Here is a 25,679-nt window from a genome sequence, read left to right on the forward strand (position 1 = left end):
ACTTAAAATCATTGCGCATTGGTTTTAGTACCATAATTGAGGGTGTAATTCTTGCCCGATATCTACAGTGCAATATTTATCGGTATCAGTAGAGAACTGGACTGTTTTATCCTGGAGACTTAGTGGTTGATCGTCTGCCTTGCACAATTTTGGGCAGTGCCGCGAAACGTCTTAAAGAAAGCGTATTCACCCGCGACTCAGTCCAGTAATCTCTTCGGTGGCTGAAAATTATTTTTAAAGATTTTGAACCTCGGAAACAACAATAAGACCATTTTGCATAACACAGTTACAATAATGAGGTGGACAACTACAAAAAGAACCGCATTCAAAAAGTTTTGGCCTCCCTTTCAAGAGAAATCCACTTTGACTATATGGAAATTCGTTTCCATTATCCATGATACAAAAGCATCCATCCACACATTCGTTATTCATAACCCGTTACCCTCTCACTTTTATGAAACACAGACTGCGGAAAAGTAACCTTCGGGGATACTCAAAACACATTGGGTCATGATTCTTATCAAAACATGAATACATCGGAGGGCTACTTTTCCATAATTAATCTCATATATTGATAAGAATCATGACTCGATGTGTTTTGAATATCCTCCGGGGGCAACTTTTCCACAGTTTGAATTTCACAAGAGTGGGAGGGCGACCTGTTGTGAATGCATCGACGATTGTCTGGATGGATGTTTCTGTCTCATGGAAAATGGGAATGAAATTCCATATAGTCAAAGTGGGTTTCTCTTGAAATGGAGGCCATTACTTTTTGAATGCGGTCCTTTTTGTCGTTGTCCACCTCATTCTTGTAACCGTGTTAAGCAAAAAAGTCTTAAACAAAGGTCGGAAGCAGGGCGGACCCAACTATAAAATATTAGTGTGGCTAAAAAATTTAGACACCATTGAAAAAAAATTCTTCATTCTGAAAATTCGGTTAAACAACAAACAGTATATGAGATTACTACTAATACAACATGTATATTCATAAAAAGAACAACAATAAACCAAAAAATTTCTATTCAAAAAAAGAAATCAACAAATTAAACCATATCTAAAAAACAACAAAATTTCTATTTGAAAAAAAAAAAAAAGACTATAACTTATCAAATATCCATTAAATCATGCATATCGCTATTGTTTGATGTTTCACAAGACCCTACCTTTGACAAAAATATATAGAACCCAAAATTATACTACCTTGTTTAGTTTGATAAATTAATCCAATTTTACCTGTATTATTTTATTTGAAAAAAATAAATATCACTTAAACATATATTTTTATGTTATTCCATATTTATATGCTAGTTCAATTGCTAATTTTACCTAGTATTACAAATTCAATTCAATTTAATCTATTTATTACAAGTTCAATGGCAACTATTTTTTTTACAAACAAACTAAAAGTTGAATATTATAAAATTAAACTATACAACTTAAATTAATACTCTACATATAACAAAAGAATTAAAATCACCAATAATAGACTATGAATTAATATTTGCTCTAAAACTTAAACTAATATATGTACCGAAAGACTTACAATCATTAATAATAAACTCTTAACTAATATTTATATTAATATTTGTACAAATATGTATATAAAATGTCTAAAAATTATTATAAAATATATTTATTTTAACAAAAAACATTTGGGCTGGTGTGGCTATAGCCACACCAAGCCTTACACAGGTCCGTCCCTGGTCGGAAGTATTTAGAGCTAGGGAATCTAGTTAGGGAGTTAGGTTGGACCTTATCCAAGCTGGCACTTTCATTTGTTACTTCAAATGATCCCACCTGTTAATTTAGATCGGACGATCTAAAGCTCAGAAAATTCATTCCTAAAACTTGTGTGATTGTCTAGTCGGTTGATTGAGAGTTAAATATGAATAATTAGGAGAGAGAGTTCAAATCTATGGATAATTCTTATATAAATACAATTCATTTAAACACAAAAAAATAAACATTTATCAATAATTTGTATAATAATATAAATTGTTTTTTTTTCTTTAATTAATTATCTGTGCCAAAAAGCTTTGATTTGAAATAAAATTACACAAATTTGTATAAATTAAAGAGATTAATATTAATATTTCTATTTGTACAATAATATATAGACCTTTATTTCAAAATTAAGAGAAAATCAAAAAACTACAAATTATAAACATGATCCCCCCGTTACAAAGGCCTTGATTTGAAAAAAAACAAATTATACATAGAGATTAATATTTGAAAAATGTTGAAATTTACGGATAAATTGATGTAAAATTGTAAGGAAATCTAAAAACGTCAAATTAGAATTTTGTCAAAAATATTTATGAATTTATACTCGATAAAATATAAGTGGTGTAATTTTTTTTTTAAGCAATATAAGTGGTGTAATTTAATCCTCAAATTTTGATGACTCCTTTAAAATGAATATAATAATAAAATTGACCACTATGTGTAGCTGTAGTGGCTAGCTGTAACCTTTAATTTTTAAAAAATAAATTAAAAAATAAAATGCCTCCTGTAGGAATCCAATAGCAGACATATAGTTTACATTATCATTTGGAAAGCCAATAAGCTAAGCTTTTAACTTATAGTTGTGTTTCGTAACAATTTTTAAAAAATAGTTTATAGCTTATTTTACTAGTTTATAGGTTATCATTTTTTCTTCCAATTTTACTTCTATCATCTTACTTGAAAAAAGAGTTGTTACAATTTTGATTTTTTTTCTTTTATAATTTGAGACAAAAATATTGAATTTTTTTTGCCTTATAATTTGGTGTACAAGGGGAAAAACCTTTCCAAATATCTCTCATGCACCCACTATTTTAATAAAACAACTAACCTCAACTAAACTAAAAAAGATACTCCAACTTAAGTTTTTATTTTCATCGTCATATAGGCAAAATATTTGTTATAAATATACTGTATTTACCATACTTTTTTGCTCGAGATTATATAAATATATGTACGAACAAGATTGATAGTACAGTGCATCGTTTTTTTTTTTGAAGGAAGTACAGTGCATCGTTATATAAGGGTAAAAGTGGATTTTTTTGTAATTTGTGTGGGTTGATCTAAGAGCATTCACAATGGAGATACTCATTTTTTAGTACTTAATTGGGCCCCACGTCTACCCGTCACTCATTTATAATTTTTTTAAGGACAAAACTTACATGCATTTCCATACATGCATTTCTTACTTTTCCACTCACAAAGAGGTGGTTATTTGTGTTTTTTCATTTTGAAAAAATAAAAGAAAATTATTTTTTAATAAAAAAAAGGCTTAAATGCAGTTTTACCCCCCCTATTTTGAAAAATGCGGAATTTTACCCCCCCCTATTTTAAAATGCGGAATTTTACCCCCCCTATTTTATAATTTGTTGGATTTTGCCCCCCCACCAAAATTTTGCATAAAATCTCCTTCTGAGCCTCAAGTTCAAAGCTACGCACAGAACTCAATTTGGATCAATAATTCACCAAACTGGTACAGAAACGACCGCAATCGAGTTAGTTTTCCACAGAATCAAACTCCACTAAATTTGGAGTTACAGAGAGAGATTAATTACTGTTTTAGTGAAGGTCTGTTCAAATTAATTATCGTATGAAACTACCACTGGTATTCTCGTCATTCCTCTCACCCTGTAGCTCATTTTTTAATACTATTTACATGTATGGAAATATAACGAAATTACCCTTGTTGGCATTTCAATTTCGTCGAATTTGGAGTTACGATGTGTTCGGTAGACAATGTTGAATTTGAAGATCACAAGTAGATTTCTGCAGAATTAGTAATTGGACAGACCTTCACTAAAACGGTAATTAATCTCTCTCTGTAACTCTAAATTTAGTGGGGTTTGATTCTGTGGAAAGCTAACTCGATTACGGTCATTTCGGTAGCCTTTTGGTGAATTATGGATCCAAATTGAGTTGTATGCGAAACTTTGAAGTTGTGACTCGAAAGCAGATTTTTTGCAGAATTTTGGGGGACATACCTTCACTAAAACGGTAATTAATCTCTCTTTGTAACTCCAAATTCAGTGGGGTTTGATTATGTGGAAAGATAACTCGATTACGGTCATTTCGGTATCCTTTTGGTAAATTATTGATCAAAATTGAGTTGTGTGCGAAGCTTTGAAGTTGTGTCTCGAAAGCAGATTTTTTGCAGAATTTTGGGGGACATACCTTCACTAAAACGGTAATTAATCTCTCTTTGTAACTCCAAATTCAGTGGGGTTTGATTATGTGGAAAGATAACTCGATTACGGTCATTTCGGTATCCTTTTGGTAAATTATTGATCAAAATTGAGTTGTGTGCGAAGCTTCAAAGTTGTGACTCGAAAGCAGAATTTTAGGGGGGGCAAAATCCAACAAATTATAAAACAGGAGGGGTAAAAGTCCGCGTTTTAAAACAGGGGGGGTAAAATTCCGATTTAATCAAAACAGGGGGGGCAAAACTGCATTTAAGCCTAAAAAAAACTACCTCTTTATGAGATGAAAAGTAAGAAATGCATGTATGGAAATGCATATAAGTTTTGTCCTTTTTTTAATAATAATACCTAAGTATTCAATCCCTCCAACCCAACATCTCTTAAAAAGTTCTACCAATAACACATCTCACCAATAATTATACAAAATTATAAATGGGACCCATGAAAACAAAATAGATACTAAGAGCATCCACAATGGAGCACTCCATTTTTGAGTACTTAAATGGTCCCACATAGACACATCATCAATTTATTATTTTTTTAATAATAGTACCTAATAGGTACTCAACCCCTCCAATGGAGCATTTCTTAAAAAGTTCTAAAATGAGTTTCATCAATAACTCCACATCATTAAAATTTGAAATTTAATTTAAAATAATATTGCCAAATTAAATATTTTTGAATATATTAAATAAAGTGGGTCCCATAAAAAGAAGAGAGAGAGAGTTCTTATATTATAAGTGGTACCTATTAGGTACTAAAATGTGTTGTGCTCTAATGGTAGTACCTAATAAGTACCATGAGTATCTAATAGGTACTACACCATTGGAGATGGTCTAATGCTTATTATAGAACTAGTACATATTAGGTACTCAAATGAGTATTGCTTCAATGATAGTATCTAAGACCATCTCCAATGGTGGATACTTATTTTTTTAAGTACTAGTACCTAATAGGTACTCCCATTGGAGCAAAATACAAAGAGTACCTAATAGGTACTGGTTCTAAAATAAGAAGTGGTACCTATTTTGTTTTTGTGGGTCCTATTTATAATGATGTATAATTATTGGTGGAATGTGTTATTGGTGGGACTTATTTAGAACTTTTTAAGAGATTTGGGTTGGAGGGATTGAGTACTTATTAGGTACTATTATTAAAAAATTATAAATAAATGATGTGTACACGTGGGGTCCAGTTAAGTACTCAAAAATGAGTATCTCCATTGTGGATGCTCTAATAAGTACCATGAGTTCCTAATAGGTACTGCACTATTGAAAATGGTGTAAGTCAATTATTTTGTGGGAGCATCTTAGAATGAATACTAATCTAGAAAATAAGAGCTACCGTCCAAGATACATTGGAAGTGATTACTACGCAATATTAATGTAGTAATTAATTTGTATTGGAAGTTGAAAGTTTTTGCTATAAATTTAAAATATATTTGTCTTAGATCATCAATCATACCTTTCTTTTCCATTGAAACACTCTTCATAGTTTCGTATCATATTGAATTTGAAAGAATTATGTCTTCTCATTGTTCTCAAGAACTTAATCATGAAAGTCTTGGTGTCCACTTTTTCAAGATTATTCTTCAAACTACCATTCAACAAGGAAAATTGGTAACAAATCTTTGTTCTTTCTTTTTCATTAACTTATATTGATTTTTTTTTAATATTAATATTTATTATTGTGTGTGTGCGTGTGACAGAGAGTGCCAATAAGTTTTGTGAGAAGGCATTGGAAAGGAATAACAAACCCAGTTACCCTAAGGCTTCCAAATTTGACTGAAAAGAAAGTTTTTTGGGAGAAAACTAGTGATTATGATGTTTGGTTTTGCAATGGTTGGAAAGAATTTGCAAATTATTTGTCTTTGGGTGATTCAGAATTTTTGGTGTTTCGATATCAACGAAATTCGCTCTTTAATGTGATTGGGTTCAGAAAATGTGGATTAGAAATAAAATATCCTTTAAGAGAAACTACAGAAGAATCTCAAGACGATGAAGAGAACGACTGTCCTGTGACGACGATCATTAATGATCATTCATCATTGCGGGTTAAAAGGCCAAAATCTCCATCACCGTCTTCGAATGTTTGTAAGAAGATAATCAACCCAAAAACAGGAAGTAGTTGTGATTATCTTAAGAAGAGAAGCAGAGTTTTGTCTGAGAAAGTGAAGAAAAACTTTGTCTCAGATGATAAGGACTTCTTTACATGTATGATCCTAAAGACATACAATGGGAGAGATCTGTTGGTAACTAACTATCATTTGATCACCATTTTTTTTGTTTGATAGACGAATTGACAAAGTTGTTGAAAACTCACACATACACAAAGTGGAGTGACCGGGGTTCGAACTCCGATCCTCACGTCCGAAATTAGCAATTTCGACATTTCGTACAGTTGAATTAGGATTTGTTGACCGACCACCATTTCATTAGTAATAAATCATTAATATTTCACCCAAAAAAAATACACATACAAGTCATTCATTGATATGTCTTATTTTTTGTTTATGTCGAGTAGCCTAGTGGCTACCCAAACTTCTGCACATATAGTGCGATGTCCCAACCGACTGAGCTAAACTCACATCCGCTTGATATGTCCTATTTAAATGTGCTTCTATTGATATATAATTATAAATTGCATCCATTTAGCAATTTTGGATTTGTTATGAGTTTTGTTACTAATATTTTAATGTGAAAACAGGTCATACCAAATGAATTTGTTAAGAGACATATTAGCATGATGGATGGAAGAAATATTAATGCAACTCTTTTTGTTAATCAAGATAGAACATGGAATGTTGATTTGAAGATCAATTTAAATAATCAATCTGCACTCCGTGGTGGTTGGAGTAAATTTTGTGCTGACAATAGTGTGGAATTTGGTGATGTTTGTGTTTTTATGCTAAACAAGTGCAATGAAACTGTTTCATTCCAAGTTGCTATTTTTTCTATTGAAAGGGAAATTAGTGCACCCTATTTTGAAGGTAATTTATGTACTTGCCATTATATTTTTCACTACCATCTTGTATTTTTTATAACTTTTTTTTTTTTCTTTTCATTTGATCATAATGTTTCATCTCTTTCTCCTTTGAATTTAGATTTTACATACAAACACAACACATATCAGAAGGTAATTTATTTTTGAAAGGGATATTAGTGCACCCTATTTTGAAGGTAATTTATTTACTTGCCATTATATTTTTCATTACCATGTATTTTTTATAACTATTTTTTTTTCTTTTCATTTGATCGTAATGTTTCATCTCTTTCGCCTTTAAATTTAGATTTTTCATACAAACACAACGCATATCAGAGTCATCCTTAAGATTTTGAGTATAGTGCAAAATATGAATTTAGTTCCCTAAATTTTTATAAGTAATACACGCATGCATAAATGCATTGAGAATTTGGTGCCAAAAAATGGGGCCAGGTGCAATTTCTACTAATGAACATCATTGCAAAATTTATTTCGAAAAATTGAGAAAATTGTGATCTTTGCTATTTAGGTAAAGTTTGTTGCTTATAAAAGTTCTTTTTTTATGAATATAATTCCCATTTTGGATTCTCTCAGGGTTGGCTTGAATGAAGGTTGTGACATGAAAGAGGAGATAATTGTCTTTTGAAGATTGTTGATGAGGAAATGCTTGTATTTGATATAACAATTTCAAGAAGTTGCTACTATTTTAGAGATATGTGGTTTTTTTGACACAATTTTAGAGTTATGTGTAGTCTCAATGTTATATGTTTTATTTCTCATTCCAAATAACATGGATTGAAATTGTTTTGAACATGGTTTTAATTTTTAAGCAATTAGAGAATTATTTAAATTTTATCCACTTATTGATTGATACTCATGGATGAAATTCATAAATTTATATGCTATTGACTTAAAATATTAGAAGTGGTCACAAGAAAGGGTTGAATTATGACGCTTTTAAAAATTGTTTCTCAAACACAAAACTTGTGAATATCTCTTTCCATAAGTCTGAACTCCAAGATGATCCTCCAACTCCACTTACCTAAACGAGACGGATTAACAAAACACTAGTCCTTACCTAATTCCAAGACCTTATCTACTTGATCTTAGGCTTACAAACCTCGTACCAACAAAATCATACTAGATTGTCCCGGTAAGTATAACTCAGTTGACATTATACTGTATATGTAGGCATAGTTTTAAAAACCGGACCGGCTGGTCGGGCTGGGAACTGGTGGGGTGGCCGGCTTGGTTAGCATGCAGAACCGGTTCTGCTTTTAAACCGCCGAAAACCGTTGTGAACTGGCCGGATCGATGGTTGAATCGGGAACCGGGTAAACCCGCGCGCGAATCGGACCGGTTTGGAGAGGAAATGAATCATTTCAAACACATGTCTTTTCTATACTTTAGAATGACAATCACCACTAGACCACTTGTATTTATGTGATATCCATTATTACTGAAATATATTTAATACTATTATAACAGTTATAAAACACCATGACATTCCTTAAAAAAAAATACCATGACATATATTAATAAATACATATTGATAATTTTTTTCCTTATTATTTTAAATTTAATTTTCATATATATATATATATATATATATATATATATATATATATATATATATATTCATTGTTTTATTTTAATGTAATATATTAAATAATATTGTTCTAATTAAAAATTATGATATAATAATACTTTTATTGACTAAATTATAATATTATATGGTTGGATATGTGAATCAAAATATAAATAACGATAAAATGAGAAGCTTTTGTGCTTTTTCTTTTAAATATATGAAATTTTATTAAAAAAATTTGAAGGAAATTTTTTTTATTAAATTTTATTGTTATGAAATTCAAGTTAATATTTTAAATTTTTTATATAACTCGGGTCAATAATCGTGCGGTCAGACCAGTGACCTAGTGCTTCGATCGGGTAGATCACCCGTCCGGGTTTTAAACCATTGTAAAGGTCGGTATAGGAAATTAGGATTCCCTACTTATTCACATGGGTGAAATTCTAACTCGAAAAAAAAAAAAAAATCTACTAGTTTTTTTCTCAACAAAAATGCTATACTTGATTTATATAGAAAAAATTATCCTGTCAATTAATTGTTCATATCCAGCTATAAATCCGTAACTAAAATATATTCTTCTTTTTTTTTTTTTGGTCAGAAAATATATTCTTCTTATACTCCAATTTTAGGTTTTCTTTTTCTTTTCGTTTTTTATAAATCGGTTGTCTTTGTTTAGAAATCCTTACGAGAAAGATGCGCCTATATAATTAACCATTAATTGTGCATTGATATATCGTAGTAGTTTTTTTTTTCTTCACTAAAAATCTAAAAGCATTCACTCTTCATAGAACTATGTCCTCTCAAGAACTTGATCATGGGAGCAATGGCATCCACTTTTTAAAGATTATTCTTCAATCTACCCTTCAACAAGGAAAATTGGTAACAATTTCTTTCTTTACTTGATTTTTCTATTTCTCACTTTCATAATAAAAATTGTTTTTTTAATTAATCATAAACAAATTATTTTGACTCTAAAAACGAAAATTGGTAACAATTGATTTCTTTTTCTTGATTTTTTTATTTTCATAAAATAAAAATGTTGTATTAATAATGATTGTTTGTGTGTGACAGAAAGTGCCTATAAGTTTTGTGAGGAGGCATTGGAAAGGAATAACAAACCCAGTTACTCTAAGTCTTCCAAATTTGACTGAAAAGAAAGTTTTTTGGGAGAAAACTAGTGATTATGATGTTTGGTTTTGCAATGGTTGGAAAGAATTTGCAAATTATTTGTCTTTGAGTGATTCACAATGTTTGGTGTTTCAATATCAAGGAAATTCGCTCTTTAATGTGATTGGATTCGGAAAATGCGGATTAGAAATAAAATACCCTTTAAAAGAAGCTAGTGAAGAATTTGAAGAAAGTGATTGTTCTTTAAAACTTATTGAGAATCCTTCGTCATTGCGGAGTAAAAGGCTAAAATCTTCGTCATCATCTTATAACGTTTGTAAGAAGATTAAAATCAACTCAAAAGAACAAAAAGAATTTAAAGATGACAAGAGAATAGTTCAAGCACAAGCAAGGTTTCCCAAATTTAAGGATATGGACAATGGTTGGTTTTCTTATATCATATGGTTATTTTTCTTTTTATTATTTTTTCTATTGTTTTCTTATTTTTATGTGTTGTTGCTACTTAATTTTTTTCAGGTGAAATACTCAAAATTTTACCAGGAAATAGTTGTAATGATCTCAAGGAGAGAGGCTTAGTTTTGTACGAGAAAGTGAAGAAAAAGTTTCACTGTGATAAGGACTTCTTCGCATGTATGATCCACAAGACATACATTGAGAGAGATATGCTGGTAACGTATTATATTTTATTTTAGCACTTTCATTAGTAATAAATATTCATTATTAATATATAGATGTGAGTGTTACAAGACCAATCGTTAGTTACTTCAGTGGTTATTGACACTGGACTTGAAAGGGAGGACCACGCTTCGATCCCCCGCAACTGCAATCGGGAGGGGGTTGGAACTACTTAATGCCAAAACTGACCCCCAAACCACATTAGGCGGTTTAGTGGGCCGGAAAAGATGTGAGTGTTTTAAAAGTGCCATAGAATTAATTTTCATCATGTATTCTTTGATGAGATTAATTGACATACACTAACGCCCTAAATATTTTTATGATGCATCTGTTGCCTGAATATTTGTTTAGAAGTGAGGACAGTCATCACTTTAGAAATTGATTTTGTAGGATTGATTTAGACTCAACCTACAATGTTAAGATAGTATCAAAGCCTCTTTCATGATTTGTTAGGCCACTTGTTATCAGGTTTACGTTGGTACTTGGTATCGGTGCATACAAATTAAATTATTCATTGATATGCCTTGAAACATGAAAATTGCATCCCTTTAGCTATTTTGTATGTTCTGTTTTTTTAATGGAAAAGTGTTAATATGTTAGTTGTTACTGTATGTTAGTTTTTTTACACTTTACCGGGACTTGAACCCTGGCTCAAGCTACCTATCCCACCCTTATTTTGTATATGTTCTAAGTTGTGTTACTAAGTATTTTATGTGAAAACAATAATCCAAAACAGGCCATACCAAATGAATTTGGTTATACACATCTACACAGAATGGAAGGAAGAAATGCGACACTTTTTATTGACCAAGAGAGAACATGGAATGTTGATTTAAAGCTCACACGAAGTAAACATAAACAATTCAGACTTACTAGTGGTTGGAGTAAATTTCGTGCTCACAATAATTTGAAATTAGGTGATGTTTGTGTTTTTATTCTAAACAAATGCAAAGGGACAGTTTCATTCCAAGTTGTTATTTTCTCTCTGGAAAAGGACATGAGTGCCCCATATTTTGAAGGTAATTTATTTATTTGCCATTATTTTATTTAGGGTAAAATAGTATATCTCCCGGCAATGTTAGCGAATTTCGGTTTATACCCTATATATTTTTTTCCGACTACTCTCTGTAATGTCACGATTCCGTTCTTTTAGCCCCTCATCAAATGTGCTGGCTTAAGATTTCACATAAATGATGACGTGGCATGCTTGGGAGGGGGTAAACGGAAATTCACTAACATTACAAGGGCCAAAAGAACGAAATCTTAAGCCAACATATTCAATGAGGGACTAAAAGGACAGAATATTGACATTACAAGGGTGTAATTGAAAAAATTATTACAGGGAGGTAAACTGAAATTCACTAACATATTGCGGGGGTTAGCAATATTTAACCCTTTTATTTATTACTAGCTTGCATTTTTTTTCCTATAAAAATATTTTGTTGGCTTGATTTGTGAAGGGTTGTGACTTGAAAGAATGTGATACATGCCTATTGAAGATGGTGGATGAGATAAAGCATGTATTTGATGCAATTTCAAGAAGTAGCTGCTAAATTAGAGTTTTGTTAGTCTCACTGTTTCATGATTTATTTCTCATTCCAAATTATATGGATTGAAATTGTTTTGAACAAGGTTTTAAGCAATCAGAGGAATTATTTACATTTTATTCACTTATTGATCTAAGTATGATCCTATGGATGCAATTCATAAATTTATAACTCATCTTCCCTGCATTATGGGAATTGGGCAGCAAACCAGCTCCAAGATAGTCTTTTGATCCTAAAATGTCTGCCCTGACTCCGTTAAATATTATTTTGTTCCTGCTCGTCCATATACACCAAACTGTGGCCATCCACACTTTGCATCGTTTCCTTTTTTATTTTTTCTTACTTACCAATGCGCCAAATTGCAGAAAATGCATGATAATATACCAGTCAAAGATGTCGCTCCAAATTCTCTAAGAAAAAGAGCACTCAAAAAATAGGTGTTGCGATGTTTCATGATCTCTGAATGAAAAGAAATATCATCTCTCTTGTCTTGGATCCAGCAAGCTTCTTCTCAGCAAAGCAATCTTCGTCGTAATCTGCCATGACTGCTCCAGACAGGCCTTATTGCGATACTAAAATCATCGCTGCCTGTAGTGGGGTTACTGCTGCGTTTTGTGTAGTCTGCTGTAGTGGTGAGTAACCTGATTTTATGGTGTACCCTCTCACCATATCCGACATCCAAATCCACTTATTCACAGTCTCGCATTAGGAGAAATCCCGTCCAGCAGCTGTATCATCAACTATGGTCTATCAGGTTCTTCCCAACCCAGTAGTGGACATCGCCAAGACAGGTTCCAATGCATACAAACGCGTGCGGAAAAACCTGCATAAAACAGTCAGATGCCAACCAGTTATCGCTCCAGAAATTGAACTTTGAACAACTCCTTAATCGAAGCTTGACGCCGTTCCCAAACCAGTCAATTTGGTTGTGATCCAAATAACTCAACACCGACAAATCACTATTTGGTTAATTACTTCCGTCTGTGAATATGTCTTCCATTAGTCAATTTAGTCATAAAATTACTAACAAAAGCAGCAGCATTTGGGGATTTGCTTGTAATTTTAATACATTCAATTCTTATAGTAAAATGAAACTCTCTCGCACATTGAACCTACCAATCATAACTTATAGGAAACCACCTCTCACAAAACCAGTCTTCAAATGGAAATTGTTAACCCGATGATACCATTACCTTTAGCTCTACTTCAACTCATACAAAGATTTCTTCAACATACGTATCTTTGAATTGTCTTCAACAAAACCTACTTGTTGTTGTATATAGATAGTTCCTTCTAACTCTCCATGTAAGAATGTAGTCTTAACGGCCATTTGCTCCCTCCGGTCCTTATTTGTTAACTTAAAGGCATTGTTTTTAATGAAATTACTTTATTTGTTAACTTAAAGGCAACGTACGTAAGATGCGAGTGTGTAAATAGCAAAAACTAGAGAAAAAAGTCAGTTAGCATTCTAAATATTAAATTAAAATAAAAGTCATCACAAAGTATATAAACCACTGACAAAGGCTAGATGAACCTTTGAATTGAAAGTACATACATTCTCATGTTGCACTTCGGGCCATTTTAATTTAAATCACTCGATTGTTCCTTTGAACCTTCGCAATCGTTGGAGTAAATGTATATTGTTAGGTCTGAATGTGTATTACTCCCACATTTATCGTGAAGAAAAAAGACATTCGCAGACAAATTGGTTTGCTATGGAATGGAGGGACATGCTTTTCCTAACTTTGTATGGTGGGATTCAATTCCTTCTTCTATCCGGAATGAGTTTTTGAAGGACAAGATGGGGCTCCCCGGTTATCGGCCGTGTGATTAATTGTGATCTTTTTACTTTTACGTTTTTTGGGTTTGGCCGGTTATCTCTTCCATATCTTTTAATCTAATGGCCGGAGTATGTAACTAATGAAATTCGATCTCATATACACATTGTTTTGGAGGTATGGGTTAGCATTCTCCGATAACTTTATTATTGGAAAATTTATTCAGTTGTTGTATTAAATTTTAGAATTGAAATGCGTAAATATAAAAGCACCTGTATTTCGAATTATATGTGAGAATTAAAAGTAAAGAAGCAATATTAGCTTCTAATAGTAACTTAAAGATCAATAATCACATTCAAATGACATAATAGATTAATCAAATTTTACTTTTCAGTTAAATATATAGTAAAAATATTTCTCTTGTTTGCAAAACTCAACTGTAATAGATATACACATTTAAAAGGAAAAAAGTTCAAGAATGAATTGATGGGTTATCTTCAAACAATCTTTGCAGCCTCTGCAAAGGTTACAAGTAAAAAAAAAATATTAGTAATTAGTAGTAATATATAGTGAACAATTTCAGATAATGAGATGAAAAGAAGCATTAACCAGAACAATTTCAGACAAAATAAAAATATTTCACAAGCTAAATAGCCCAGTAAGCAAATAATAATAATAATACTAGTACTAAATTATAAGGAAATGTTGTTCAATGAATAAATATTTCTTCTACCTTATAAATGTGAAATATTTCTTCCACCTTGAGATGTGAATGAAGGTTGCCGTACATATTGATATATTACACATTAGGTTGAAGATTTAATTTGTACACACTATCGGTGTAAAGTTTTTTACACATGCAACCAATAATGAGATGTCGAATTATTGAAAATACTTTACTTATCATATTCAATAAGTGGTGTGACAACACATTATTGGATATAGTGTTATTAGCAAAGTGAAAAAAAGTACATAAAAGAGAATGCAATAACTTCAAATTCACAAATATAGGCGTGTGCGCGCGCCCACACACAAGTGTGGACATCGCTTATTTGCATATGTCTAATTAGACAAGAAGTCTAGAAGTTATATAATAAGGTTAATAAAAAAAATCTCAAGAAAATTCAGAGATAAGTCTACTATTGAAAAAATACATCTGCTCTAACCATTTCGTAAGCGGCCTGTTGAGCTTCTCTCTGTCGAGCTTCTCTTTGCTTCATTTAACAAACCAAAAAAAACAAACCAAAATATTATATACTTGAAATTTTGCAGTACTTTATGTTTATAAATTATAATACAACATTAATGATACTACCTAGACAAAATAATTTGTATAGTTACTCTACACATGCAATCCAATGATGTGTTGCCACATCATTTTGTGATAGAAAATACCTGACTTGTCATATCCAATGATGTGGCAACCAATCATTGGATGCAGTAATATTATCAATGTAAAGAAAAAATACATAAAGTGAATGCAATAACTTGAAATTCACAAATATAGGTGTTTATTGTGCATGCATGTGCGAGCATCACTTATTTGCATATATATAAAAAGACAAGTCAAGAAGCTATAAAATAAGTTTCATAAATAAAATTTCTAAGAAAATTCATACATAAGTGTCTGATATTGAACAAATACCTCTCTTCTATCCATTTGGTAAGTGGCTTGTTGAGGTCGTCTCTGCATTTAACAAACCAAAAGATTATATCCTTGAAGTCTTGCAATACTTTATGCAACATTAATGATACTATGATACTATGTAGACAAAATAAAATTAAACATTAATGATACTACCAAAGCATTCCAGTTGGACGTTCAGACCTGAACGTCCCAAGAATAATGTCACATTTGAACCTAATATTAATGAAAAATCAGTATCAATTTGATCAGAATATAAATCCAGTTCATTTGCCAAACATGTTACTGGGACATAAAGAAAACTAATTGGGTTGGTCTGGTGGTATTGGCTTGAGACCTGGGAGTGTGCTCCTCCTTAAAGTCTCAGGTTCGATTTTCTCTGGTGCCAATTTGGGTGGGCTAATTTAGCTTCTTCAAAAAAAAAAAAGAATAAAGTTCTATACATAGACAAACACATATATTTACAGTATATAGTGGCCTTTCTTGACTCCTCAGCTTAAACAAAAGAAACACACATTGAGTGTTCTGCAAAACGTAGAAGCTAATCTTGAGAGATAATCTAAGATGCTCTGTGCAACAAAAAAAAAAAAACTTCGAGCGAGATAAAGTACCATACTGTAATATAATGTTCCTATATTTTCTATAGTCTATAACTCCCTCCCACATTATTAAAGTATAAGCAACATTATCCGTTTGGTTCGACGAATGGAAGGGGAGGGGAGGAATGAGATTGTAATTATCTACATGTTTGGTTCAAAAGAGGGAGGGGAGCGGAGGAATTTTAATTAAATTTGTGTTTGGTTGGGGAGGGATTTTAAAAAAGTGAACCAAACACATTTAATTTATAGTATCCCCTCAGTCCCCTCCCCTCCAAAAACCTCGAACCAAATGGACCCTTAAGCTGCTCTGGTCATCGATTTATAACATCAGACAGGAACACCAGTACCAGAGATAATATAACTTCCTACATAATGTGATTTTATGAGAAACACTGTCACATTCTTTGCATATACCAAATACCAAATTTTAATAAAATTGATCATTGATCTCAAAATCTAGTAGAGAGGAGGATAGTTTCATTATATACTAATTTAATTAATGGTGCACTGAGAAAACATAGATTAAGTCAATGACCTGATACACTTTTAACATGATTTGTGTAATCAGAGAACTATAAAACTAATGGTGGATTTGGGAGGAAACTTTTATTTTACAGGTGACAATCTCACTAAAACTTGATTCAAAAAGTACCTCTCTGTATCTTGCCAGAACTGCAAGAGCAGATTCATAACGCTCCATTGATTCTAGTAGATCTTCTCGAGTGTTTAACCAAATTGCTTCATAAACTTTCTTCTCAGCTTCCTTCGCTGCTTCCTCCTGAAAGAAAATAAAAAGCCAACAAAATACTAATCATGAAATAGAAAACCAGGGGTAAAAACACAAAGTATAAGTTACAAGTACCTAGTTCGAATTTGAACAATCATGATACATAGTGGAATAGCTAACAGACTACTTTATCCAGCACACTATTAAAACAACAAATTAAATAGTATCATATAAAATTGTTTGTACCTCAAGATATTCGTGGTTCCGATATTCCCATATTATCTTCACGATGCGCTTCTCTTCGTCATTGAAAAGGTACTGATCAATCTATGCAGCAGAATTTTGGCAGCAGGATAATAATCAGTGTTACATGGTACAATAGTGCGGACACAAATATGCATTTGTGCATGTAAAACAAAGCAATATCAAGATGGAGAATTTTCAAGGTCACAAACAGAGAAATAAATTTGGTAATTTCGGTGGGCTAGTCCATACTCCATATAGAGCAAAAAAATGCTGACTTTAAATGGGTTCCCGCAAGTGGGCGGTGGGATTGGTACCCTCAGATTAGTCGGACCAAATACCAAGTTTCAAAAAATATTTGGCCAAGAGAAGCATTAAGCTACAACTACAAGACTAACAATTTCTGATAACTTGTAGAAATAATAATCATTTTCAAATTGCATGTTCAAAATCTGAAAATAGTATTTGACAAAACAATGTAACATTGACAGATAAAACATTATAATTATTAGTCACCTCTTGATCATCGATATCGGAGAAACTTTCCGATTCATCTTCACACAGCATATCATTTGAAGTAGATGCTTTGAATTCACTTGCCATTGTATTCAACACCTCAACCTGTAAATAACCATAATAGATTGCTAAAAAATTTCAAATACAAACCAAAAAATAACAAAAAACAAAAATATATAAGCTTAATTGCACTTTTGGTCCTCATTTTATCAAATTTACGAAAATAATTTCTCTGTTTTGAGAAAAAACATTACAAAATAGAGACAGAAAAGTTCAATTTTAAAATAAGGGGACTATTATCCTAAGTTTAATAAAATTATGGACCAAAACTACAATTAAGCCAAATATATAAATATAAAAAGCTAGCACAAAACAACAAGTAAAACATTGTGAGCGTAAAATTGAATTAAAAAAGAATGAGAATTGCTCATCAGAAGGAAACTTAACGCAAAGAGTGAGATCGCGAGATGATCAAACTTTTAGTAACAAAACCCTAATATAGTACTAGTAATATATACTGATGTAGTATTTATATGATGATGATGATGATGATGATGATGATGGTGATGAAATCCCAACAATACCCAAAAAAAAAGCCCAACCGTTTTCTACTTCTAATGAATCTAATAATCTTTTTGACGAAATAATAATATAATCTTATACTAGTAAGATATTTTAGGTTTCATAATAGTCCTTAAAGAAAAAAAGATTCGGATTGATCCCTTAAAGACACATTTGTTTCTCAATTGGTTATTTTCGTCAATTTTTTACAAAAAACGTTAGTTTTATTTGACTAAATTGTGGATGTCATTAAGTCTAAGTGGTCCACCAAAAACCTTATTAATTTTTAAAATTTTAACCATTGAAATTTTTTTTTATATTTAGAGTTAAAATTTAACGGAAATGACCAATATGACAAACATGTATGTCTTTAAGGGACCAATCCGAGACTTTTTTTAAGGGATCAATCTAGATTTTTTTTTCTTTAAGGGACCATTGTGAAACCTAAAATGTCTTTAAGGGACCAGTAGACTAATTAAGCCTATAATCTAATAATATTTTTTTGTCAAGTAAATGAATCTAATAATCTACATTTTTTTTCTCTTTTATCATGTCTTACTCTTTTTTGATAAAAATTTGAAAAAAAATCGTATTTTTTGTATTTAATGTATCCCATGTGTTCTTGTGGTGTATCCTGTATGAAAATAAATTAAAAAAAATTGATACGATTTCGGTGTGTACCATACATGTACCGGATACGTATCAATACCTGATATATATCCAGGTACTCTTCCTCAAATAGATTACCCATATACTCCATAGATAGAAACAAAATAAAAATATGAATTTATGCATAAAAACAAAAATAAAACAAAAACAATAAAAAGATCATAGAAAGTTTAGTAAAATTATAAAAATATTATATAATAAAAAATATATAAATAATATAAAAAGACTAAAATAAATTCACATTTTCAAAAGTATGTTCAGAATCTTGCTTATCTTCATTCACCAAACTCTTTCTATAATTCACAAAAATCTTGCTTATTTTCAAGTCTTCAACTCATTATATAAGCAATAGAGAAAGATCTGTTGAAGAAGGATAACCACCCAAATTTGAGGGGGTTCGATGGGTAGCTCAACTAGTAGCTAGTTGAGCTGACGGTTAGGAAGGTGGTAGCGTTCAATTCTTGACAATGATAAAAATCACTAACAACTAACAATTTGCCATTAGAAATATAAGGATATTAGGAAGAAAAAAAAACACCCAAATTTGAGTCTCGGAGAAGCTTTATCAGAGACGTTGGTTTTATCCTTGATTTGGACAATGTCATTGAAAGACATTTGAAATATAAGGATATTACGGTTTCTTTCCGCTTTTTTTTTTTTTTACTAACAAACAACAATATTCATTCATTCAAATCAGTATATTACATCGATCGAAATCATTACATATTTAAGTTTGCTAACGACTAAAAACGATGAATATGCGAACAAGTTCACGGCATCCAAGTTAATAGCATAAAACGACCTAATGTCAGTGACAAAGCCTACAATTGATATGATAAGATTCAAGTGTCCGGAATAGTAATGCATCCGAATCTGCAACGTTGACGACGCTAAAATCATTGAATCCGCACTTAATTTGGATCGAAACAAATCTGCAAATTTAAACAAAACAAACTTCGTACTACAATGGGAAAACATTGTACCAACACAGGAACTCAAAACAAACAACTCCGTACTAAGACGGGATTAAAACAACACCAGACAACAACAAAGAAAACTCAAATGAAATCTAAAAATTTGTGAAGAAAATCAATTATTTAAATAAAAAAATATAAAATGATCAAGAAGGTGATTTCAAATCAAAATTGACCATAAATCACTCATCTTTAGTAGATTGACAAGAAGAAAAAGCAAAGGGGGATGATTTGAGTTTTTGTGCAGCGGCAAAATTGACCATAAATCACCCCCTCTTTCCACTTGTCTTTGAGGAGTTTGTTTAATTCTACACATGATCAGATGAAGACAAATTTGACTATGAGCTTGACAGTGACATATCAGAGACTCCTGCTCAAGTTCTATGGCTTTCAGAAGCTCTTCAATTTTCATGTATTAATGACAAATATCGGTCCAGTGTATATTCTTTAATAAAAAAAATAGAAATTTGATTAGAAATGTTTAGGGCAATTTATTAAATTTGATGGTAATTAACTGTATTATACTACTTTTATTATCAATTGTTGATTCTTATTAGAGTAGAATTACATAAAATGGTAGAAAATGTGAAATATTATTAATTTTTCTATATTTGTTTTTATTGACTAAACTTTCTATAATCATTAAATTATTATTTTTTTACGGAATATATTTTTTGTTTATATATATTTTTGTTTTGCGTCAATTTTTTTTTGTTTTGTTACTATTTTTATGCATATATCTCTATGCTATATATCTATTATATATCTATATCTATTCTATATCTATATCTATATCTATATTATATATAAAGAGAATACATGAGTTTTTGTGTGGACTTTCCATAATTATATATAATATAAAGAGAATACATGAGTTTTTGTGTGGACTTTCCATAATACCAATAATATCCCTGATTTTTTTTAGTAGCAACAAAAATCTTTTATTAACAAACTCACCATAATATAAGACACATTTTTTTTTGCAGCAAAAATTTTTTATTAACAAGCTCACCATAACATAAAACATATCCTTTTTTTGTACATAAGTTAGACACATGTAGGCGCGGAACGCGCCTGCCTGGTCCGCTAGTTTGTATATAATCTTTTTATTGTATTCATTTTTTTTTTCAATTTTTTTTGTAAACATAGTTTAGAGACTCGTGCTTCTGCTTCGACGAATGAAAGAGTTATCTTGAGTTTCCCCCGACTAAAGTTCAAAACTTTGCTTCATTGCGTAAGGGGTTGAAAGGTAATATTCATCAGTATAATAATGGAAGAGCATTCTCTTTAGTTTTTTTTTTTTACACTGAACTCTTTGCGGTGTCGGCTAGCGAGTTGCGGTCACACTACAAGGCTTGCTTGCTTACCCATTTTGATATGACCCAAATCATTTTGTCTCATCATAGGCGTATGATTCCGAAGAAGGATGAGAAACAAGTCTAATTCTTCCACTATCAATATTGAATCTGAGCAAGTCCCTTAACCGCCTCCAAATGTCCCCTTTAGGCCAGTATTATGATTTTTATTTAATACTCCCTCCGGTCCTTATTATAAGGAACAATTTAGATTTTTTTTTGTCCTTTATATAAGGAACACTCCTTAAATCTATGCTTTATTAAATAGGTAATTCCTTTTATACCCTTATTGAATTGAATTGTATACTCAATATAACCTATTCCAATGCTTAACATTAATTACACATACATTTCCTATACAAAAAAATTGGAGGCAAATTTTAGTAAACAAAGAGTCACGTAAATGGTCTACCACCATTCAATAAAATCTATATATTCATGTATGAGTTCTTTTCCCTCCATTATTCCTATCTTTCTCACATGAACATGGACATGGCATCTCATAACTTTAATGAAGATGACTTCAAGTCTCATGGTGGAAAACTGAAAAATCTTTTTGATTTGAACAAGCTTCCTGAAATTGAAGATTCATTTGAAATTGAAAGTGAGATTATTGAAGATTCACTTGATGATAATGAAATTGTTGAGGATTCACTTGAGCCGTAAATAATAATGTAACATTGGAATTAATTAGCCTTGTGTATATGAGGACTTACATTGGAATTAAGAATAGTGGTTTAATATATTGATAATTACAAGAGACAACAATCAATTAAGACCAAGGTTATTTTTGGAATTAAACATAACATTTTAGAATTTTTAATAAAAAAAATAGGTCTCCTTGGTCTGTTTGTTTTTGTCAAACTGTTCCTTATAATAAGGACCGGAGGGAGTATATAAGTTGATTACTCCCTCCATTCTAAAATGTAAGTCACGTTGATATTTTTACGCATATTAAGGAATTACTAACTTTTATGAATGTTGTAAAAAAAATAATGTTTTTCCTCTTTTACCCTTCACATAACATTTAAAGCTGTGTAAAAGAAAAAAAAGACTTAATAGTAACTTCTCATTTCTCTCTCATTGATATGCGTAAAAGCATGACATGAGAAATGTATCACAAAATATGAAAAAAGAGAATAAAAAGAGCAATTTAGGAAGATCATTAATAATTATACATTGATATTGTCAAACGACTTACATTTTGAGACAATTTTTTTCCCCAAAGTGAGTTGTATTTTGGAACGGAGGGAGTATTATTATATTATGGTAAAACAAATATTTAGAATAAAATTTTTGAAAAAATTGTAAAACTTGTTAAATCAGTAAATTTAAATCAATAAATCAATAAACTTATCACCGTGAGCTTATCTCAATTGACACGAGCATTGTAAATTATTGCTGGGTTCGAGGTTCGAACTTTGTTATTCCCACTTATTCACCTTAATTCATCTTAAAACTAGGTGAAATTCTAACCACTAGACTACTTGACAACAAAATACAAGTTAATAAAATAAGTAAAAAATACCAATATGAAAATCTATAAATAAATAAATAAATAAAATTTCCTTTGTAATCCTCCAAGTCTCCAACCATTCCATTAAAATGTTTAAACACGTTGGCATAAGGGGGTAACGCGGATAAGTGTAGGGGTATGGGGGTAAATCAGTAAATGTATCCAATAAATCCTATATATTAACAATGCAAACCCATTCGTCGAGAACTATTTCAGCCAAAAATCATCCAGTTTTCAAAATACTGAACTCTCCTTGATTGGGCCACTGTTTGTTTAGAAAAAATAGGGTTTTTACTATTAGATTGTACCTCAAAATTCTCATCAATGGATACATCTCTCTCTTTCTCTAGACTCCTCTCTTCTTCCACCACCACATCACTCTTATCTCCCAAAACCAAAACCCTCTCTTCCAATTTTACCCTCCCCCTCAAACTCAACCGTTTCAACCCAAAACCTCTCCGATTTTCCACTTCATCCAAAATCTCCGCCACCATCTCCGTCGGCGACAAACTTCCCGAATCCACCTTCTCATACCTCGACCCCGCCGGCGAAGTCCAAACCATAACAGTTTCCGACCTAACAAAAGGCAAAAAAGCCGTTCTCTTCGCCGTTCCAGGAGCTTTCACACCAACATGCTCACAGAAACACTGCCAGCTTATCATGTGCGATTGTTCCAGCTTAATAGGGTGTTTTAGATTCGTTTTTCAAAAGCTTTGCGCGCGTAAATTGATTCTGATTATGGGAATACTATGCGGCTTTGTTTCTAGCAATTGGGTAAGAAAATATTCTGATTCTTCTTTTCTCTATAATCATTTGAATAAGACTATTCTCAACAGTGTGTTATTGTTTGTGATTCTCACTTATAAATATCCATAATTTCTTTTCTTCTTCCATTGCATTTGAGGCTGAATCAGTCATCCAATTCGATTTCGAAATGGCAACCCAATTTGACATGTTGTGCGATGTTCTTCCTGGGCATAATTCATGGAAGTTCAAAGTTCGTGTCCTCCGTATGTGGGCAATTTCTTCTTTTATGAAGCCTAATGAGTTGAACTCTATGGAAATGGTGCTGATAGATGAGAAGGTTTGTTCGTAATATTTGGTTTGTTTGCTAATTCATAGAATTGATTATTGTGTATGATTATTTTTTTTTGGTTTTGTTTTGATATGTTTCTCGTGTTCTTGGTGATGGTTGATCTATAAATAACGAAACTTTGAATAATACACAGGGAGGTAAGATTCATGCCTTGATAAGGAAAGAATTGTTTACCTATTCCAGAATAAATTAAAGGAAGGGGAAGTTTATAAGCTATCAAACTTTGATGTTGTTCCAGTCGTTGGATTTTATCGTACAACTCTGCATCCTTACAAATTGATTTTTCGATCGAATACCAAAGTTCAGAATTTTGCGAGTTCTGATATTCCTATTTTGGGATTTTCTTTCACCGATCTTGCTGAAGTGGCTAGCTACTCTGTTAACTATGATTACCTAATAGGTAATTTTGATTTGAAGAACCTTACAAATTTTGTAATTTTCATCGATTTAATGGTCATTGTGTATCAAGTTATTTGTTTCTTATGTCATTGTGTAGATGTAATTGGTTTAATCTCTGGTATATCAAATGAGAGGGAGTATATTCGTGCTGGCAAAGTCATCAAGATGGTTGTGCTTGAACTTACAGACAATAGGTAATACCAAGTTTAAGTCGGTTAATATTGGTTTTTGCCTAAATTTATTTGCACACTAAATTTTCAATCGGATCAGTGGTAAATGTGAATGCGCGTTGTTTGGTGATCATGTTGATGAGTTGCAAAGATTAATTGGTAATTGTCCTTCCGGTCTCCACGTTGTTGCACTACAGTTTGCCAAAGTTAAAATATTTAGAGGTGAGTGTTTGTTATTTTAGTTCTTTTCTCTTAGTTGTGGTTGTACAAGTGTGTAATAATATCCCTTTTTTTTTTTCCAATCTTTTCCAATCATAGGGAAAGTTTCCATTCAAGATGTTATGAATACCACAAGGATTTTTCTTGACCCTGATTTACAAGAAAATGAGTCATCTCCTGTTGAGGTATGGAGTAAAATTAATATTTAGTTATCTTTCATGTTTTAGTTAAACATTGGTTATTTTGGGTTTTTTTATAAGTAAATTTTTTATTTTTAGATATATTTGATACTGTATGTGATTTATAATTAAGGCTGAATATATTAGTTATTGATTGAAATTAAAAAGTGAAAATTTGCTTAAAATTTGCTTATAATTAAGATGCGATGGAGTATTTATATATAATTTTTTTTTGTGTCATTTTGTCATATATAATACATCGAAATGGTAATTGGTTTAGTTTATCCGAGTATGCAGTTAGGGACTTTATGCTCGCTGTTGAAATTTAGTTATCACTGATTTTTTAAAAAATTATATATTAAATAGGGTAACTCAAATTTAAAAAACTAAATTCTTTGGTTTTTTATATATGATGGTTGCCTTTTTATATATGCATTAGGACCGGGATTGTGTGAGTTTTACCTGGAAAAGTCGGTGTACCATTGTTTTAATCGTGTCCGTTTGAATTAATAGTATTGACGCTAATTTGCCATTTGGTTTGTTTTTTTTATTGAATGAATATGCTTTAAAAGAAATCCTAAATCTCTTTGTTATTCCTTTCACCGCCGCTGTGAATCCCTTATTCGGTCGACATCGACTTTGATTCTCACCACCGAAATCAGTCTCTGCTCTTTCGATTCTGATATCCTCTTAGATACTCCGCCGCCGTCTTCTGAAAGTCGGTAGTCTCGGTCTGTTGACCCACATCCATTTGAGGTTTTAACTATTTCACCAGGGATTGTTCCTGTGAATAGGTTGAGAAATTAGTGAAATTAGTTTTTCGCATCTTCCATTGTATAATTGGGGAAATTTTGGTGTGGGTGAACGGTGGTTTCATGTGGCATAGGCTGTTAGTCTGGTGAAGGAGAAGATGG

General features: G+C 31.5%; 4 protein-coding genes and 2 long non-coding RNA genes across 6 annotated transcripts; 5 read left to right on the forward strand and 1 right to left on the reverse strand.

The window, feature by feature from the left end:
* Window positions 1-5,712: 5,712 nt before the first annotated feature.
* LOC123895963 (B3 domain-containing protein At4g01580-like) lies at window positions 5,713-6,489 on the forward strand. The gene is made up of 2 exons (XM_045946427.1): window positions 5,713-5,818; window positions 5,908-6,489. The coding sequence occupies exons 1-2, from the start codon at window positions 5,723-5,725 to the stop codon at window positions 6,487-6,489; spliced, it is 678 nt and encodes a 225-aa protein (XP_045802383.1). The 5' UTR covers window positions 5,713-5,722.
* A 421-nt stretch (window positions 6,490-6,910) lies between these two features.
* LOC123894506 lies at window positions 6,911-7,931 on the forward strand. The gene is made up of 3 exons (XR_006803832.1): window positions 6,911-7,188; window positions 7,303-7,378; window positions 7,776-7,931. It is a non-coding gene; the product is annotated as an uncharacterized LOC123894506 (long non-coding RNA).
* Window positions 7,932-9,306: 1,375 nt separating this feature from the next.
* LOC123894507 (B3 domain-containing transcription factor VRN1-like) lies at window positions 9,307-12,242 on the forward strand. The gene is made up of 5 exons (XM_045944519.1): window positions 9,307-9,648; window positions 9,841-10,318; window positions 10,414-10,565; window positions 11,309-11,591; window positions 12,033-12,242. Exons 1-5 carry the CDS (start codon window positions 9,562-9,564, stop codon window positions 12,038-12,040), a joined length of 1,008 nt encoding a protein of 335 aa, XP_045800475.1. The 5' UTR covers window positions 9,307-9,561; the 3' UTR covers window positions 12,041-12,242.
* Window positions 12,243-14,262: 2,020 nt separating this feature from the next.
* On the reverse strand, window positions 14,263-18,215 carry LOC123894508 (transcription factor IIIB 90 kDa subunit-like). Its single transcript, XM_045944520.1, has 7 exons — window positions 18,075-18,215; window positions 17,628-17,732; window positions 17,115-17,195; window positions 16,794-16,919; window positions 15,543-15,584; window positions 15,064-15,111; window positions 14,263-14,414 (listed from the first exon to the last, which is right to left on the reverse strand). The coding sequence occupies exons 2-7, from the start codon at window positions 17,712-17,714 to the stop codon at window positions 14,370-14,372; spliced, it is 429 nt and encodes a 142-aa protein (XP_045800476.1). The 5' UTR covers window positions 17,715-17,732; window positions 18,075-18,215; the 3' UTR covers window positions 14,263-14,369.
* Window positions 18,216-22,972: 4,757 nt separating this feature from the next.
* Window positions 22,973-23,991, forward strand: LOC123895964. Its single transcript, XM_045946428.1, has 3 exons — window positions 22,973-23,476; window positions 23,607-23,786; window positions 23,932-23,991. Exons 1-3 carry the CDS (start codon window positions 23,027-23,029, stop codon window positions 23,989-23,991), a joined length of 690 nt encoding a protein of 229 aa, XP_045802384.1. The 5' UTR covers window positions 22,973-23,026.
* Window positions 23,992-24,299: 308 nt separating this feature from the next.
* LOC123894509 lies at window positions 24,300-24,739 on the forward strand. Its single transcript, XR_006803833.1, has 3 exons — window positions 24,300-24,391; window positions 24,468-24,589; window positions 24,686-24,739. It is a non-coding gene; the product is annotated as an uncharacterized LOC123894509 (long non-coding RNA).
* Window positions 24,740-25,679: the final 940 nt, after the last annotated feature.

Source organism: Trifolium pratense, linkage group LG7 (genome assembly GCF_020283565.1).
Source record: "Trifolium pratense cultivar HEN17-A07 linkage group LG7, ARS_RC_1.1, whole genome shotgun sequence".
In the NCBI taxonomy this organism is placed as follows: Eukaryota; Viridiplantae; Streptophyta; class Magnoliopsida; order Fabales; family Fabaceae; genus Trifolium; species Trifolium pratense.

What these genes read in the sequence shown, in the direction of transcription:
- LOC123895963 (XM_045946427.1), top strand. Translation starts at nt 5,723, where the DNA reads ATGTCTTCTCATTGTTCTCAAGAACTTAATCATGAAAGTCTTGGTGTC. An exon ending in CCATTCAACAAGGAAAATTG is followed by an intron (nt 5,819 to 5,907) that starts GTAACAAATCTT and finishes TGCGTGTGACAG; the next exon opens with AGAGTGCCAATAAGTTTTGT.
- LOC123894508 (XM_045944520.1), bottom strand. Translation starts at nt 17,714, where the DNA reads ATGGCAAGTGAATTCAAAGCATCTACTTCAAATGATATGCTGTGTGAA. An exon ending in CCGATATCGATGATCAAGAG is followed by an intron (nt 17,196 to 17,627) that starts GTGACTAATAAT and finishes TCTGCTGCATAG; the next exon opens with ATTGATCAGTACCTTTTCAA. An exon ending in AACAGGCCGCTTACGAAATG is followed by an intron (nt 14,415 to 15,063) that starts GTTAGAGCAGAT and finishes TAACCTTTGCAG; the next exon opens with AGGCTGCAAAGATTGTTTGA.
- LOC123894507 (XM_045944519.1), top strand. Translation starts at nt 9,562, where the DNA reads ATGTCCTCTCAAGAACTTGATCATGGGAGCAATGGCATCCACTTTTTA. An exon ending in CCCTTCAACAAGGAAAATTG is followed by an intron (nt 9,649 to 9,840) that starts GTAACAATTTCT and finishes TGTGTGTGACAG; the next exon opens with AAAGTGCCTATAAGTTTTGT. An exon ending in ATTTAAGGATATGGACAATG is followed by an intron (nt 10,319 to 10,413) that starts GTTGGTTTTCTT and finishes AATTTTTTTCAG; the next exon opens with GTGAAATACTCAAAATTTTA.
- LOC123895964 (XM_045946428.1), top strand. Translation starts at nt 23,027, where the DNA reads ATGGATACATCTCTCTCTTTCTCTAGACTCCTCTCTTCTTCCACCACC. An exon ending in GCTTTGTTTCTAGCAATTGG is followed by an intron (nt 23,477 to 23,606) that starts GTAAGAAAATAT and finishes ATTGCATTTGAG; the next exon opens with GCTGAATCAGTCATCCAATT. An exon ending in TGGTGCTGATAGATGAGAAG is followed by an intron (nt 23,787 to 23,931) that starts GTTTGTTCGTAA and finishes AATAATACACAG; the next exon opens with GGAGGTAAGATTCATGCCTT.